The 18,112-nt window shown below is 48.4% G+C and overlaps 1 protein-coding gene across 1 annotated transcript in view; it reads left to right on the top strand.

Annotated features, from left to right (window-relative positions):
- The window catches only part of LOC147112042 (von Willebrand factor A domain-containing protein 3B-like), a 332,584-nt gene that overhangs the window by 111,292 nt on the left and 203,180 nt on the right, over positions 1-18,112 (top strand). Inside the window, 2 exon segments of the mRNA XM_085999537.1 lie at positions 12,959-13,009; positions 13,112-13,289. Of these exon segments, the coding sequence (XP_085855663.1) occupies positions 12,959-13,009; positions 13,112-13,289 (229 nt within the window).

The following is an 18,112-nucleotide window of genomic DNA, read 5'->3' on the forward strand; positions in this document are numbered from 1 at the left end:
AGCCTCAACTGAGAACCAGGACTTCTCTGTCGGTGGCAGTGAAGGTCACAGTGGCTCTGAATTTTTATGCCACCGGCTCCTTTCAAGCAGCTACTGGGGACATCGCCAATATCTCTCAGTTCGCGGTCCATTGCTGTATCCGGGAGATGACAAATGCCCTCTATAAAAGGAGACACCAGTACATCTCTTTCCTCATGACCCGGACCAAACAGTATGAACGTGCATGTGGCTTTGCTAGGATAGCAGGCTTCCCCATGGTGCAGGGCGCCATTGACTGCACGCATGTGGCATTGCGGGTACCGAATGAAAATGCAGAGGTTTTCCAAAACCGCAAGGGGTTCCACTCCTTAAATGTCCAGTTGGTCTGTGTCCACAGACAGCTGATACTCGCCGTCAATGCCCGCTATCCTGGCAGCAGCCATGATGCTTTCATCCTGCGCCAGACTGGTGCACCAGACCTTTTCCAGGCACCACATCAGCCAAGTGGTTGACTACTTGGGGACAAGGGTTATCCACTCTGCACCTGGCTGATGACACCGCTCCGTAACCCCAACACCCCTGCCGAGCTGCAGTATAATAAGAGCCATATCGCCACCAGGGACATAATTGAGCAGATGATTGGTGTGCTCAAGCAACGGTTCCGCTGTCTGGACCACTCAGGAGAAGCCCTGCAGTACTCTCCTGAGTGAGTCTCCCTCTTCATAGTTGTTTGCTGCATTCTTCACAACCTGGCAATCCTGAGGACCCAGCCAATGCCACCAGGCATTGGTGCACCACCAGAGGAAGAGGAAGAGGAGGAGGATGATCAGCAGCAGCACCAAGGCGGGAGGGAGGTCCACAATGTTGAAACTGCAAGGGCCGTCCGTCAACGGCTGATAATAAGCCGCTTCTAGGCCCCTACTCAGAAGATGGCTTCTGGCATGGAGAACAACATCATGGAAACTAACCCGCAACCCCTATAGCCGGCCAAGGCAGCAATGATTCCAAAGGCCAAACATGTACATTTTGAATACAACAACTTTTTTATTTAACAAACTCTGTGTGTGTCATTTATTCATGACAAACTAATAGAAACAAACACAACAAGTTGTTAATTAACATAACTGGTTCTCACAAGCTGGAGATAAAGGCCAAAACACTAAACAAAAGTTATTAGATGAACCTCGACCTTTAATAAAAACATTCCTACCATTTATTTAGGCCTCCTACTGTTTTCCCTTCGAGGGTGATCTCCATCCCTTGCGCACTTCCCCCCTTCCCACCCTACTGCTCCCCCATAATGGGGCCCCAGTGGCTGCAGCAAGGCTGGTGGAAGGCTGCTGAATGTCAGATGCAGAGACTACAGATGCCCTTGAAGGACGCCCTCGACCAGCTCTGGGCCTGGAGGCCCCAGCTGCAGACTGCACCAACTCCGCATGGGCGGCAGCAGTCTGGGCTGGCTGTGTTGCAGGCGGTGGCAAGTGCAATGGGGAAGTGCCAGTGGTGGGAGCAGGAATGCTGTCATCCTGAGAGAGGACAGCACCTTCCTGCTTGACCGACACACTGGCACTTCCACGGGGCAGCACCTCAGCATCCGGAGCAATCTGCTCGAGCACAGATTGCTGGCCTGCTGCGGCGCTGTGAAAGCCCCGGGGCAATGTGTCTGAACCAGCGACAATGGCAGCAGTCAGTGCTTGCGTTACCTCAACCCGAGACTGCATGAGACCAGTCTGAGATTGGATCACGGCAGCCAGTGACTGAATTGCAGCACTAAGCAGTTGCGTTGCGTCGGCCTGTGCTGCAGCGGAGTGCACCACACTCCTTGCCAGTCCATCAATGCTTTCGGGCACCCTTCCCACTGCACCCATGAGCTGAGTGTGCATGTCCAACGCCTGGGTGTTCATTTCAGCGATGAGCCGCTCCTCCTCTGCGTCCAGTGCAGCAGGACTCGCTGGACTACTCTCCCTCTGGGGAGAAGGCCCCCGAGCTTCCCTACTCTCCCTCCAGGGAGAAGGCCCCCCGAGCTTCCCTACTCTCCCTCCGGGGAGAAGGCCCCCGAGCTTCCCTACTCTCCCTCCGGGGAGAAGGCCCCTGAGCTTCCCTAGCCACATCACGTTGCTGCAGCCCGCTGGGTCCCGGAGCTTCACCCTCATCAGACCCTTCCTCCCTGCTCCCCTCCAGGGAAGACGTGGTCCCAGTGTGGGCATGGGCTCCCTTGGGAAACACTGGCGCTGAGGCTCCGGCTTCCTCTTCCTCCTCGCCTGGGCGTCACTCCCACTGGCTGCTTGAGGGACAGGCTGCTCAGCTGGTGGTTCACTATCTGAAAGCAGGGAGGTACAAGAGTGGCTTTAGCGTCAGGACAGGGGGGCAGTAAGGGAGCAAAGACTGGAGCGATTTAGTAAGTTGGATTGAAAGTGTAAAAGGCTGGTGTTGTGAGGGACAAGTGGAATGAGAGAGGAGAGAAAGTTGATGACCTTACCATTACTGTCCCGAAGGGGGTTGACCTCTCCAGCGGCCACAGGACCTATCACCTGGCTTGCAACGATTCTGTGGACGTGCGCCTCCAGATCGCTGAGGGTCTGCAGCTGAGCCAGCCCTCCACCCGTCCATTGCTGCTGCCGCCTATTATGAGATAGCTTGGCCTGCAAGAAAAGGGATGACGTCTGAGTGAATGTGCAGCCATGGTTTTGCCTGATGTGCCTCCCATAGTTGAATAGCCCTTAATGTATGCATAACATAGAAAGATAGGAGCAGGAGTAGGCCATTCGGCCCCTCGAGCCTGCTCCACCATTTAATGCGATCATGGCTGATCATCCAAATTCAGTACCCGGTCCTTGCTTTCTCCCCATACCCCTTGATCCCTTTAGCCTTAAGAAATATATCCAACTCCTTCTTGAATATATTTAATGTATTGGCCTCTACTGCCTTCTGTGGTAGAGAATTCCACAGGTTCACCACTCTCTGGGTGAAGAAATTCCTCCTAATTTCTGTCCTAAATGGCCTACCCCTTATCCTTAGACTGTGAACCCTGGTTCTGGACTCCCCGACCATCGGGAACATCCTTCCTGCATCTAGTCTGTCCAGTCCTGTCAGAATTTTATAAGTTTCAATGAGATCCCCTCTCATTCTTCTAAACTCCAGTGAGTACAAGCCCAATCGACACAATCTCTCCTCAAACGTCATTCCTGCCATCCCAGGTATCAGCCTGGTGAATCTTCGCTGAACTCCTTCAATGGCAAGAACATCCATGCAAGGTGTGGAATGTGCGTGTGTGTTTTATGAGATGGCCATAGGTCTTGGATGAGTGTTGGGCATTTGAGGTTTTTACATCCTCTGGCCACAGAGTGAGGTTGAGATGGAGGGATGGAGAGGTGTTGAAAAGCAGCCACTCACCCTGACCACCTGAGTGAGGTCGTTGAACTTCTTCCGACGTTATGGGCTCGATTTTGTCAATGGGGAGCTTTTGAGGCGGGACTCCCACTTTTTGGGTTGTAGTCCCGCCTCCATCGACTTGTGGCCAACCCACGCTATTTTCCCTCGATTGACCTTGTTAAGCCCGCCCAGCGGGCTCAGCAGGCCAATTAAAGGACAGCTGGTTGCTGGTGACGTCAGCGATTGACATTTCATCTGTCAAGAGCTTTTGACAGATGAAAAATCAGCATTTGACAGCTCTGTGAAGCTGTCAATCACTGACAATCTGTCTTCTAACTTGAGTCCTTCTACTCAGACTCAGTTAGAGTTCTCTCCAGACCAGAAAGCAGAGGCTGCAGCTTTTGACAGTTCAGCGGCCATTCTGCTTTCTGTGCCGGTGAGCTGAGGGACTCCCGAGAACTGAAGGAAGGAAGCCTGCAGGAAGAAGTAAAGATAAGTAAAACTTATTAAAACACTTTACACTTACCTCACACACTTACCTCTGCACACATGCACCCATCACTCACCTGCACACCGGACATCTCGACCCCTCCAACCCCTGCAGACTGACGATCCACCTCGCTAACTTGGCGTGGTTCGGAGCCGTCGGACAGCCCACACTTCAGGGCTAAAAATAGGGATTAGGCACAAAACTGCCTGTTAACTACCTGTTAACAGGCAGTTAATTGGCACTAATCCCCTTCCCGCCTCGGGGAGGCGGCTCCCAGCACAGGTCGGGAACCCGCCTCCTGGGACATTGGCACAAAGGCGGGTTGGGGGTGGGATGGGTTCCTGCCCCCCGATTCTGCAATTTTTCCACCACTCTCGCCTCCAAACCCGCCTCCTCGGGGCTTGGAAAATCGAACCCTGTGTGTGGGTCCTGGGCACCATTCTCCTGGAGGAGACGTGATGAGCCACCTCCCTCCACGCTCTTCTATAGTCATGGGGCAATGGCCTCCTGCCACTCTGTGGGTAGAGTATTGATCTTTGGCGCTCCACTGCATCAACCAGAGCCACCAAGGCCCAGTCGCTGAAGCGCTGAGCTTGTTCCCTGGGCCTCTCCATTGTTCTTTGCAGCAGATTTGAAGTTGAGGTCTGTCCAGGCCGAGATTCAAGGCTGCAATGAGCAGGGTGTGGCTGGAGAGCAAGATCGACTCTCCCCTTTAAGAACTGTCCGGTGCCTGTGTGTCTGTGTTCCATTGCTGACTGACATCACATGAGCTTTGCCAGCGTTCTGAGGTAGCGCCTCGCTCCTCGGCGTTATCGCCTTAAGAGAGGTGTGTAGCGCCTGATTTAGCGCTCCAATCACCTCCAGGGGCGATAGAAGCCAAGTTTGCAGTTGGAGGCGATAATTAGCGCCAGGCGCTAAACTTTACGTCCGGCCGATAATTGCGCCCCAAACGGGGTGATACCGAATTTCTCCCCCCAGATGTTTTAACGGGCTAAAAATAAACTTACCTTATTGATAAAATTTTATTTTTTATTTTTTAAAACTCTTATGCTGGTAAAAGCAGGCCCTACGCCTGCTTAGAATTTCAAGGGCGTTCGCTGGGCAGAAGTTGGGCAAATAGTACCCATGGAGGCCCTTTTTCCAGGGATGTGGATCATCTGTCAAGAGAGTTCTTGACAGATTGCAAGTTCCGGGTTTTCGCGCAAGTGCTTCGCATGCCCAAACCCGGAACTTGCGTGGCCATTATGGGCACGTGCACACCTCGTACACACTCATAGGGTCGCAAATTATGGCCCAATGTCCCACAGAAGAGACTGTTATCTAAGAATTGAGGGCAACTTATTGACCTGGTTCGGAAATTGGCTGAGCGGCAGGAGACAGAGAGTAGGGATAATGGGTAGGTACTCAAATTGGCAGGAGGTGACTAGTGGTGTCCCGCAGGGATCTGTGTTGGGGCCTCAACTATTCACAGTATTTATTAACGGCTTAGATGATTGCATAGAAAGTCATATATCTAAATTTGCCGATGACACAAAGATAGGTGGAATTGTAGGCAGTGTAGATGGAAGCATAAAATTGCAAAGGGATATCGACAGATTAAGTGAATGGGTAAAACTGTGGCAAATGGATTTCAACGTAGGCAAATGTGAGGTCATCCACTTTGGACCAAAAAAGAATAGAACAGGGTACTTTCTAAATGGTGAAAGGCTAAAAACAGTGGAGGTCCAGAGACTTAGGGGCTCAGGTATATAGATCATTAAAATGTCATCAACAGAAACAGAAAATAATCAATAGGACTAATGGGATGCTGCCCTTTATATCTCGAGGACTAGAGTACAAGGGGGTAGAAGTTATGCTGCAGCTATACAAAACCCTGGTTAGACCACACCTGGAGTACTGTGAGCAGTTCTGGGCACCACACCTTAGGAAGGATATATTGGCCTTGGAGGGAGTACAGCGTAGGTTTACCAGAATGATACTTGGACTTCAAGGGTTAAGTTACAAGGAAAGATTGCACAAATTAGGGCTGTATTCCCTAGAATTTAGAAGGTTAAGGGGTGATCTGATCGAAGTTTTCAAGATATTAAGGGGAACAGATAGGGTAGATAGAGAGAAACTATTTCCGCTGGTTGGGGATTCTAGGACTAGGGGGCAGAGTCTAAAAATTAGAGCCAGACCTTTCAGGAGTGAAATTAGGAAACACTTCTACACACAAATTGCACAGGCAATTGATGCTATATCAATTGTTAATTTTAAATCGGAGGTATTAAGGGATATGGGCCAAAGGCGGCTATATGGAGTTAGGTCGCAGATCAGCCATGATCTCATTGAATGGCGGAGCAGGCTCGAGGGGCTGAATGGCCTACTCCTGTTCCTATGTTCCTATCTGCAGTGCTGCCCTCTGCTCCCTCAGGGCTGTGTGGAGCTCCAGGACCAGAAATGCAGGAAAGGGACAAGGGTTAGCATTTAGCAGCATGGGTAAGCAGAGACAGATGATTGGCTTCTGAAAGCAGCAGCAATTTGTCATGCACAGTGTCTGAGGGTGAGTTAAGTGAGGATGGAACAAGAGAACGGTGGTGGAAAACCTGCAGGACTTGTCCTCCAGTCTCACCAGACACCACACACCTGATGTGCTCCCACCCCACGATACCCATCACTTGTTCTTCCAGTGTGGACCGTCGCTCCTCCTGTGGCTGCTTGCTCCCTCTAATCATGTGCAAACTTGCCCTGCAAGAAAGAAGGGAAGGTTTCAGTGTTAGACTAGTGAGATGTTTTGAGGGTGCGCATGTCAGGGTAGAATAGTGTTGCTGGTGTATGAAAGATGGCAGAGGTGTGAGGGGGTGAGGGAAGTAATGCTGAGGAGAGTAGCAGGTGCAGTAGGAGCGGAAGGAGGTGGAAATGAAGTGTGTGGCAGTGTTTGAAGGAGTGTGATGGGAATCAGGGGAAGAAAGAGTTGTGAGCGCTGGGGTTACAGTTGGTGTGGAGCTAAGTAGAGAGTAATGGGAGATGAGAGTTAGGAGGCTTAGCTTAGCTGCCCTTGTGAGGTTATCAAACTTTTTCCTGCATTGCAGTCATGTACTGGGAGCGATGCTTCTGGCGCTAACCCACTCTACCACCTCTGCCCCATTGTGCCGGGCAGCTTGCCTGTATATCTTCCTGCTGCTTGGTGGAAATAAGATTTACCTACTCCTGCCAATCTCCTCCACCAATACCTCCAAAACAGCGTTAGAAAACAGAGGGCCCTTGCAGCTTCTCCTCTGCTTGTCATCTTCAGTAACAGTTGCTTGCAGCCAAAGTGCACCTCCCCTTTAAAAGGTGCAGGCTGCCTTTAAGTGGCACAAGCAATGCATGATATTGAAGCCCTTGTTAGGTGACCTGCCAATTAATAGCGTGAGTAGTGCTGGCAGCCCGCTTATTGTATTTAAATTAGCCAGGGAGACCAATCTGGGGCTTTAGTTGTGTCCATGTGGTTGGGTGCATGCTCTGTGTGCCTGAAATTGGGCTTAAACTAATTTCCACCCCTAGATGTCCACTGAGGCAATAACACAACAATGTGAACTTTGCATAATAACTGCGTATGGCTTGTAAAGTCTGTGGGTTGTATAGCGAAGTAATACACAGACTACAAGAGTAACTTAAACAGGACTTTACTATTCGAAGGTCAGGGCGAATCTGCCCAATAAATTCTGCCACAGCACTTATATACCGGTGTGGTCACCGTCGGTATTACAGTATACAGCAGCCAGGATAAAGTAGTGCCACACCTAAAATAGTTCTCTTAAAGGTGGACGGTTACATACAATAGTTCTCTTAAAGGTAGAACAGTTACATACACTACAATCCTCCCTTTTTAGCTTACAACATACTTATTCCCTGTTAACATAACATCATAACATATCCAACTTCATGTTACAACAGTTCACAGAGGTAGTCTCTGCGGAAACAGTTCACAGATTCAGTCTCTGCGGGAAACAGTTCACAGATTCAGTCTCTGATCTTCTTGACTCGGTCCGGACCACGCCTCCGTGGTGTAGTCGGGTCACCTTGCTAGAGGGACTCATCCCATAGTCCTTCCCTAGACTTAACAGCTTTACTTCCATCACTTCTGAACCAGCATTGCTGACTTTTTAAAACAAACAAAAAACAGTTGGATTGCCTTGGGAAATTTTCCTACTTTCCAACTGATTTGGCTCCGTTCGGGGGACCACGTGTGTGATCGGGTAGAGGTAATAATGGTTCAGATGGTTATCATCTTCTGCTTCGTCTTTTCCTTTTTTGCTTCTTGGAGACTCTCGGGGCTCCATTGTCAGCTGCCAGCTGTAATGCCACCATCTCCCTATGTTCCTTAGACTTTAAGTGATTCATCCTGATTTCGGCACTTTGGGAGTTCTCGGCACAAGCTGGGCAGACCAGGTCCTCGTAATATTCAGTGTCACTCAACAGATCATGGTAATATTCGGTGTCGTCCTGAGCTAGGCCAGCGAGAGGGTCTTCTATTTCCTCCTTACCCAGCTGGACGTTAGCCGACTTTTGTTCCAAATCCCGACATCTGTCCTGAAGAGACTTCATCATGCGTTCAGATTCATCCCGCTTTTTCTGGGCTTCCTGCAAGTCTTTTACTAATGACCTCATTTGTGATTTCAATACTTCAACTTCATTCGGAGATTGATTGATCGGACTATTCAATCCCTCTACTGAAGTAGCTGTTTCAGTATTCTGTTGTTCTACATTGCCGTGCGTCAGCGTACTTTTGGCATCCAAGGGCTGTTCTGCTGCAGACTTCTCAGTCTGGGTTGCCACCTCAGCTCTTCCAATGACTTTTGAGAGCTCCCTTCCCTTTGAAGATTGAGGCTCGTATTTAAGTTTTTCCCATTTTAGAGTTTTATCCCTCAGCATATGAATGAGTTGGCTGACTGTTAACTCTTCTGCCATCATCCCTTTTCCATTAACTACAGGGCTGTTTATAACCTTGCCCTGGAGGAGTTGGCTGACTGTTAACTCTTCTGTCCTCATCCCTTTTCCATTAGCTGCAGGGCTGTTTAGAACCTTGTCCTGGGGCTCCTTTGCTGCTTCTACTTCGCCATCATCCGCAGCCCCCATCATTCGAATTTCCACAAATGAATCGTCCAGTGATGCTGCACCCAACTTCAGTAGGAGCTCGGAGGTCATGTCGACCAACTCAGCTTTTTCTGCCTGCAACCTGCTAGCCAGCGCCTTCAGTTGCGGCACATCTTGTTCCACCGGATTGGAGCACGCCCCTTCAGAAGCCGAATCAGCTTTGATTCGTTTGGCCTCCTCGTGCAGACGGTTTGTGTGCTCCTGCTCCCTTTTCTTCCCCAGCTGCTTCTGTTGTCTTTCCAGATTCTCCCATTCGGTATCATAGAAATTTTTCATTGCTTTCATCTCTTGCTCGAGACGGCAATTCAATTGTTCTAATTGCTGTCGTAATCTGAAATAAGTTTGCGTTCGAGCTCGATGTTCCTCAGTAACATATATATGTCTGTAACTTGAACAGACTCAGAATTCTCTGTCAAGCTATGTTGTTGTTGTTCAGAGGAATTCTGTTCTGAAACTTTGTTCTCCTCTGGAGCATAAGCCTTTATGCCCACATTCGTTCTACCAACCTTAGTCAGCAAGTTCATTTTAGACTTGTCTTTCATGCTTGGGCTGGTCTTATCGTCATCCGTTTCAGAGTCTGAGCTGATTGTCTGCCCCGAGTCCTCACTCGTTATTGCTTTGAGGTAGTGCCATTCCATGTCTATTTTCTTGATCCACTCCCGTCCTAGAAGTGGTGGTCCTCCCTCAGGTAGTACGTATAAGTCCATTCCGGGGTGTTCTTTGCCCCTGTCTCTCACCTTGACTCTTATCTTTCCCATGGGGTATACTTTATGCCCCGTGTATGTCTGCAATACTATCTCCGTATCCCGTAGGGGAATATGTTTGAATGACTTTTTGTAATCATGCTTATTCATGACCGTCAATGCCGATCCGGTGTCCACTTCCATCTTCACTTGGACTTTTGCAATCTGTAGTGTGATCCAGATAGTTTGTCGGTCAGCTTCTTTACTCACATTATGACTCCTCAGACTACCCAGTGCCTTGCTGTTGGAGTCTGAGTCCGAATTCTGTTCATCTGGACTCTTCCCAGTCACCTCATGTACCTTTCTGTACTTCTTCTGCGGTGACTTATTATTGTTGTTGTTCTTTCCTGACCGGCATACCTTAGCTATGTGGCCAAGCTTGCCACATTTCCTACAGTCCTGGTTTTTAACCCAGCATTGGTTCTGGTCGTGTGTTGTCTTCCCACAACGAGAACATTTCGTTGTACCCGAAGTCATTTGATCCACACTGAGTACCGCTGTCTTCCGCTGCATTTCCGCCATGCCTCTCGCTGCGGCTTCGTGCGATGCTGCAATAAGGACAGCCTTATCAAGTGTAAGATCGTTCTCTTCGAGTAGTCGTTTTTGCGTTCCTTCCTTTGACAATCCACACACGAACTTGTCTCGCAATGCCTCTGTCAGATTTCCTCTAAACTGGCAGTCTTTCGCTAGTCTACGCAGCTCGACCAAGTACTCCGCGTTGCTTTCCTCTTTTCGTTGCGTTCTCCCGTAAAATTTAGATCGTTCCGCTAACATCAGCGGTGCGGGGTTAAAATGATCCTTCAGGACAGCAACAATATTATCGAAAGACTGATCCGCCGGTTTAGCTGGTGATAGGAGATGCTTCAATAACCCGTATGTCCTCGCACCCATTGAGTTTAATAAGGTTAGGGCTTTTTCATAATTTGCTATCTTATTAGCCGTACAATATATCTCGATGCATTCTACATACGTGGGCCAGTCTTCCACCTCGGCATTGAAACCGTTGCTGTTACTATGCTTAGGCATCTTCACACTCTTCCTGAGAAACAACAACAATATTCTTTAACTTTTTTTTTCCAAGATGGCGGTTTCCCCGCGCTTATCTTCTTTCCCCGCCCCTTTCAAAATGGCGGTTCCCGCTTCTGTCTTTTTCTCCGCCTACTGGCGGCTTCCCGTGGTTTCCCGCGCTTATCTTCTTTCCCCGCCCACTTTCAAGATGGCGGTTCCTGCTTTTCTTCCCCTGGCGGGAGGGGTAAGCTTTTCCCTCTGGCGACGGCCGCTGGCTTTCGGGGTTCGCAGCCTGCTCTTCAGCTTCAGCGCGTTCCCTTCTCTCGGCCGGGCAACCTGCTCTGGGTACAACCCGTTGACGGCGAACGGTCTCAGCCGCTGGCTGGATCTCGCTCAGTCTCCCTCGCTCGGGCTCTGTCTCTCCGGTGCTGGGTACAACCCGTTGACGGCGAACAGTTTCAGCCGCTGGGCTGGATCTCGCTCAGTCTTCCTCGGGCTCTGTCTCTCCCGCTCGCGCGGCTCTCACTCGCTCTCTCTCGGGCTCTGTCTCTCCCGTTCGCGCGGCTCTCGCTCGGGCTCTGTCTCTCCCGCTCGCGCGGCTCTCAATCGCTCCTCCCAGCCCTCTCGCAGTCCGGTGCTTCCCTCCCCGGCTGCGGCTGAGTTCTCCGCGATTTATTTATTTTATCTCTTCCCACGCCTTACGATCCGGTCGCAGCGCTTCGTGGCCTCAATCACTGTCTGGCCTTTTTCACCCCAATCGCGCCTCCCAGCTTCTCGCAGTCCGGTGCTTTCCTCCCCGGCTGCGGCTGAGTTCTCCGTGGCTTATTTATTTTTATATCGTCCCGCGCCTTACGATCCCGGTCGCAGCGCCTCGTGGTCGCGGTAGTTGTCCGGCCTTTTTCGCCGTCGCAGTCTAGCCGTCTCACGACGCTCCCCAGCCCGCTTGTACCGCGGCTTCTGCTCCACGCTGCCCCAGTCTCAGCGCCTCTGGGCCCGACTTCTGTCCGGCTCCTTTCCCCCTCGACCGTGGTCGAGTGCACCGCCCTTATCCTCCGTTTATTTGTTTCTATTTTCCCTTTACTCACAGCCACCGTGGCCGACTTGCTTCTCGTGTTGATCGGCTCACTCACCACCGTGGCAGAAGGGACAATCCGTGCCTGTTGCTGATGGAAGACTTCGTGTTTGAAATCTTCCTCCTTTCTTGGTCTGCTGACTCGAGTTTTCTCTCAGCAAAACGACGAGGGCGGGTGCCTCTTCTCGACGCTCGTTTACTTCTTCAGAAGTATTGTTGCCGCAGGGTAAGATCGAACTCGTCGCCACTGTAAAGTCTGTGGGTTGTATAGCGAAGTAATACACAGACTACAAGAGTAACTTGAACAGGACTTTACTATTCGAAGGTCAGGGCGAATCTGCCCAATAAATTCTGCCACAGCACTTATATACCGGTGTGGTCACCGTCGGTATTACAGTATACAGCAGCCAGGATAAAGTAGTGCCACACCTAAAATAGTTCTCTTAAAGGTGGATGGTTACATACAATAGTTCTCTTAAAGGTAGAACAGTTACATACACTACATGGCTCTGTCTAGAACTATCAGTATTACTGATTTTATATCTGTTCGATGCTGTACTATTACTAAAATAAAATCTCAAACTAAAATTGGAAATAAAGGAAACAGTTTTATAAAGGTCTAAGAATAGCAGTAAGCACAGAATCCCCACTGTGTATTGAGCTGAAAGATAAAGCAGTCAAAATGCTTTAGGAAAGACAATGGGCGAAACTTTCAAATTCGGCAGAACGGAAAGGAAAATCAGGAGATTTGTATAACTGGTGGCTGATTCACTACCTCCCGTTGTTACAGCCCTGCCGAAGTTCTGAGTTTCACCCAATCTTTATTTTCCTTTGTGTGTGGGAGCTAATTGTTTCATACATGCTGGAATTATCTTGTAAATAACTCACTGGTGATGTTGCTGGTTGGCTTTGCAGTGTGCCTCGCTTGTGGTATACACTGGGCATCTGAACACTTGTATTGTATTTATTTACTAAAACAATTTACTTTATTGTTACAGGACACTATTATGTTTGTGAGCTTGTTCACAATGGGTTTCTGCCAATGCCATTTGTTCATCCGAATGCAAAAACATACTACTTTGGTTGGCTTTGGATTAACTTTTAAATAACACAAAGCTGGAGTTTCCAAATTCATTATTAGTTAAGAATTTTTAACTTTTTTTTCTCTTTTGCAAGGCGTCTAAATTTAGTTACATGGAGAGCATTATCTCAAGAAGAGCGAGATAAGTAAGTAACAGCATTCTTTACAAAACGGCACAGAAGCATTTTTGTTGTAAGTGCAATTAGATTTTAATACTTCTTTTTCCGCGTGTGTTTATTTCATACTAGGTTCAGCAGTGATAAACCGATCTCATTTGGAGACCATAAGGAGGCCGTACTCCAGGCTTTGGACAGAATGGGTTGGCCAATTCCTCAGGAAGATGTTACGCTATTAGAGGATGAAATCCAGACTGGTTATTCATATGAACAGCAGGCATCTGACCTCCAGAAAGCTGCTAAAGAGAAGGTTTGTGAATCTTCTGCAGGGTTAGAAATGGATGTAAGTGTCCAAAGGATTTCAAATATTCCACTTCATGAGGTATTGCTTCCTAATTGTTCTTCTTCTTTCGTATGGCGGTAGCAAAAGCAAATCAAATGTCAACATCTAAGTCAGATATTCAGGCCAAAGCTTCCGGTGTAACAGCGTGGATATCTTGTAGGCTGCCTGCAACTAATTGTTGACGTGAAGAATTGGTCTTTGCGTCTAAAATTGGGATTAAGGAAAGGTTGTACCAAATTGGTTGATCTTTAGTGGTCCCCTGTCAGAAAAAAGCTTAATTAGACCATTATAGTTATCTCTAACTCCCGCCAGTCCCACCATTGGTGGCAAAGATTTCAGCTGCCTTGGCTATGTTCTCTGTAATTCCCTCTCTAAAGCTCTCTGCCGCTCCACCTTTAGAGGTGGAAGAGGTCGCATGTTTGGGAGGTGCTGCCGAAGAAGCCTTGGCGAGTTGCTGCAGTGCATCTTGTAGATGTTACACACTGCAGCCACGGTACGCCAGTGGTGGAGGGAGTGAATGTTTAAAGTGGTGGATGGGGTGCCAATCAAGCGGGCTGCTTTGTCCTGGATGGTGTCGAGCTTCTTGAGTGTTGTTGGAGCGGCACTCATCCAGGCAAGTGGAGAGTATTCCATCACACTCCTTACTTGTGCCTTGTAGATGGTGGAAAGGCTTTGGGGAGTCAGGAGGTGAGACACTCGCCGCAGAATACCCAGCCTCTGACCTGCTCTTGTTGCCACAGTGTTCATGTGGTTGGACCAGTTAAGTTTCTGGTCAATGGTGACCCCAGGATGTTGATGGTGGAGGATTCGGCGATGGTAATGCCGTTGAATGTCAAGGGGCGGTGGTTAGCCTCTCATTTGTTGGAGATAGTCATTGCCTGGCACTTGTGTGGCACGAATGTTACCTGCCACTTATCAGCCCAAGCCTGAATGTCGTCCAGATCTTGCTGCATGTGGGCATAGACTGCTTTATTATCTGAGGAGTTGCAAATGGAGCTGAACTGTGTGCAATTATCAGCGAATATACCCACTTCTGACCTTATGATGGAGGGTAGGTCATTGATGAAGCAGCTGAAGATGTTTGGGCCTAGGACACTGCCCTGAGGAACTCCTGCAGCGATGTCCTGGGGCTGAGATGATTTGACCTCCAACATTCAATGGCATTACCATCGCTGAATCCCCCACTATCAACATCCTGGGGGTTACCATTGATCAGAAACTGAACTGGACCAGCCATATAAATACTGTGGCTACAAGAGCAGGCCAGAGGCTGGGAATTCTGTGGCGAGTGTCTCACCTCCTGACTCCCCAAAGCCTTTCCACCATCTACAAGGCACAAGTCAGGAGTGTGATGGAATACTCTCCGCTTGCCTGGATGAGTGCAGCTCCAACAACACTCAAGAAGCTCGACACCATTCAGGATAAAGCAGCCCGCTTGATTGGCACTCCATCCACCACCTTCAACATTCACTCCCTCCACCACCGGTGCACTGTGGCTGCAGTGTGTACCATCTATAAGATGCACTGCAGCAACTCGCCAAAGCTCCTTCAACAGCACCTTCCAAACCCGCGACCTCTACCACTTAGAAGGACAAGGGCAGCAGAGGCATGGGAACATCACCACCTACAAGTTCCCCTCCAAGCCACACACCATCCTGACTTGGACCTGTGGCCGTTCCTTCACTGTCGCTGGGCCAAAATCCTGGAACTTCCTTCCTAACAGCATTGTGGGTGTACCTACACCATATGGACTGCAGCGGTTCAAGAAGGCAGCTCACCACCATCTTCTCAAGGGCAATTAGGGATGGGCACTAAATGCAGGCCTAGCCAGCGACGCCCACATCCCATCAATGAATTAAAAAAAAAAAATCTTCCTTTGTGCTAGGTATGACTCCAGCCAGTGGAGAGTTTTCCCCGGATTCCCATTGACTTTCAATTTTACTAAGGCTCCTTGATGCCACACTTTGTTAAATGCTGCCTTGATGTCAAGGGCAGTCACTCTCACCTCACCTCTAGAATTCAGCTCTTTTGTCCATGTTTGAACCAAAGCTGTAATGAGGTTTGGAGCTAAGTGGTCCTGACGGATCCCAAACTGAGCATCGGTGAGAAGTTTGTTGGTGAGTAAGTGTCGCTTGATAGCACTGTTGACGACACCTTCCATCACTTTGCTGAAGATCGAGAGTAGACTGATGGGGCAGTAATTGGCTGGATTGGAGTTTTCCTGCTTTTTGTGGACAGGGCATACCTGGGCAGTTTTCCACATTGTCGGATAGATGTCAGTGTTGTAGCTGTACTGGAACAGCTTGACTAGAGGTGCTGCTAGCTCTGGAGCACAAGTCTTCAGCACGACGGGGCCCGTGAGATTTACCGTATCTCACTCCGGTCTTCAAAAGTAGAACTTCAGAGCAGAGCTTATGTTAAGTTTAAAACATCAAGTGAATTTATTTATTTACAAAAGATGAACAAACATATAAGTAAAAACCATAGGATATAGTGATACATTTAGAGTAGACAATTTTCCACCTGATTGCTCCAGTGCATAATAAAAATATTGCAACTCTAAAAGATAACCTAACTCTTTGTAAAATAATGCAGCAATTCTTCCTGTGAGCTAAAGACAGAGTCATTGAATCTTGGGCTTCAGATGATGATAAACGACGCAAACAAATTATGACCTCATCTGAACTGTTCATTGAAATTACTGCCTCGCAACTTAGTGCAAGGCATCAATTATTTCACTCGTAATGAGTCCTTTCATCAGACCTGATGATTGCCAAAGCCACTTTTGTTTTTGAACTCAGCTATAATCAAATATCTTAAAACATTAGCAATTAGCGGCAGAGCCTATGATATATTGCTTATTTTTGTCACATGCTCTGCGGCAGGATTAAGGACAATTGAAGGCAGCAACATACAATCAGGCTAGAATGCTAATTGCAGAATGTGCTGGGAGAGTTAGATTGGGCGGACGAAGATGACTTCTGCACGCAGCAAAGCTCCTCAGAGAGAATGAGAACTGCTTGATTCTGGATTGCCAGATCAGTATGAACAGGCATATACTGGAAAATAGCTATCTAAGAATGGTGCAGTATTTATTTTCGATTCTGGAACATGTTGTACTCTTCTTCATCATTGCTAATAGCATCAACCAGTGATTCAACATCTGACTGGAGGTAGTGCCTACTTTGGTGTAGCATTGACTTAGACATTTGAAAATAGCAACATAGAAACATAGGAACATAGAAGATAGGAGCAGGAGTAGGCCATTTGGCCCCTCGAGCCTGCTCCGCCATTCAATAAGATCATGGGCTGATCATCCAAATTCAGTACCCTGTTCCTGCCTTCTCCCCATATCCCTTGATCCCTTTAGCCTTAAGAAATATATCCAACTCCTTCTTGAATATAATTAATGAATTGGCCTCTACTGCCTTCTTTGGCAGAGAATTCCACAGGTTCACCACCCTCTGGGTGAAGAAATTCCTCCTCATCTCTCTCCTAAATGGCTTACCCCTTACCCTTAGACTGTGACCCCTGGTTCTGGACTCCCCAACTATCGGGAACATCCTTCCTGCATCTAGTCTGTCTAGTCCTGTTAGAATTTTATAAGTTTCGATGAGATCCCCTCTCATTCTTCTAAACTCCAGCGCATATAAGCCCAATCAACCCAATCTCTCCTCATTACGTCATTCCTGCCATCCCAGGTATCAGCTTGGTGAATCTTCGCTGCACTCCTTCCATGGCAAGAACATCCTTCCTCAGATAAGGTGACCAAAACTGCACACAATACTCAAGATGTGGTCTCACCAAGGCCCTGTAGAACTGCAGCAAGACATCCTTGTTCTGGTACTCAAACCCTCTCGCTACGAAGGCCAACATACCATTTGCCTTCTTAACTGCCTGCTGCACCTGCATGCTTACTTTCAGCGACTGGTGCACAAGGATGCCCAGGTCTCGTTGCACTTCCCCTTCTCCCAACCTATTGCTATTCAGATAATAATCTGCCTTCCTGTTTTTGACACCAAAGTGGATAACCTCACATTTATCAACGTTATATTGCATCTGCCATGCTTCTGCCCAATCACCCAACCTGTCCAAATCATACTGCATCCTCCTCACAGTACACACGCCCACCCAGCTTTGTGTCGTCTGCAAACTTGGAGATATTATATCTAGTTCCCTTGTCCAGATCATTAATATATATTGTGAATAGCTGGGGTCCAAGGACCGATCCCTGCGGTACCTGATGCGCTATCAATTACTCATAAAAGACTGAGAGTTAAGAGAGTAACTGAAGGCTTTTATTAGCAAAGAACAGAGCATGCCTCTCGTGGTTGACTGGGTTCCAAGAAGGCAGGGGGCTGCAGGTCAATCACCTTTATACCTGGGCCTGTGTGGGTGGAGCCAGCCGAGACATGTTGAGGCATGCATAGGTACAACAGTGTGTAACAACAACAACAACAACAACAACAACAGTGGTTTACCACATTACCCCACTAGTCACTGCCTGCCACTCGGAAAAAGAGCCGTTTATTCCAACTCTTTGCTTTCTGTCTGCCAACCAGTTCTCTATCCAAGTCAATACCTTGCCCCCAATCCCATGTGCCTTAATTTTACACGCTAATCCCTTATGCGGGACCTTATCGAAAGCCTTTTGAAAATCCAAATACACCACATCCACTGGTTCTCCCTTATCTATTCTACTAGTTACATCCTCAAAAAATTCCAGTAGATTAGTCAAGCACGATTTACCTTTTGTAAATCCATGTTGACTTTGTCCGATCCTGTCACTG

Source organism: Somniosus microcephalus, chromosome 10 (assembly GCF_052327205.1).
Source record: "Somniosus microcephalus isolate GS21.2 chromosome 10, FLI_Smic_1.0, whole genome shotgun sequence".
NCBI lineage: Eukaryota > Metazoa > Chordata > Chondrichthyes > Squaliformes > Somniosidae > Somniosus > Somniosus microcephalus.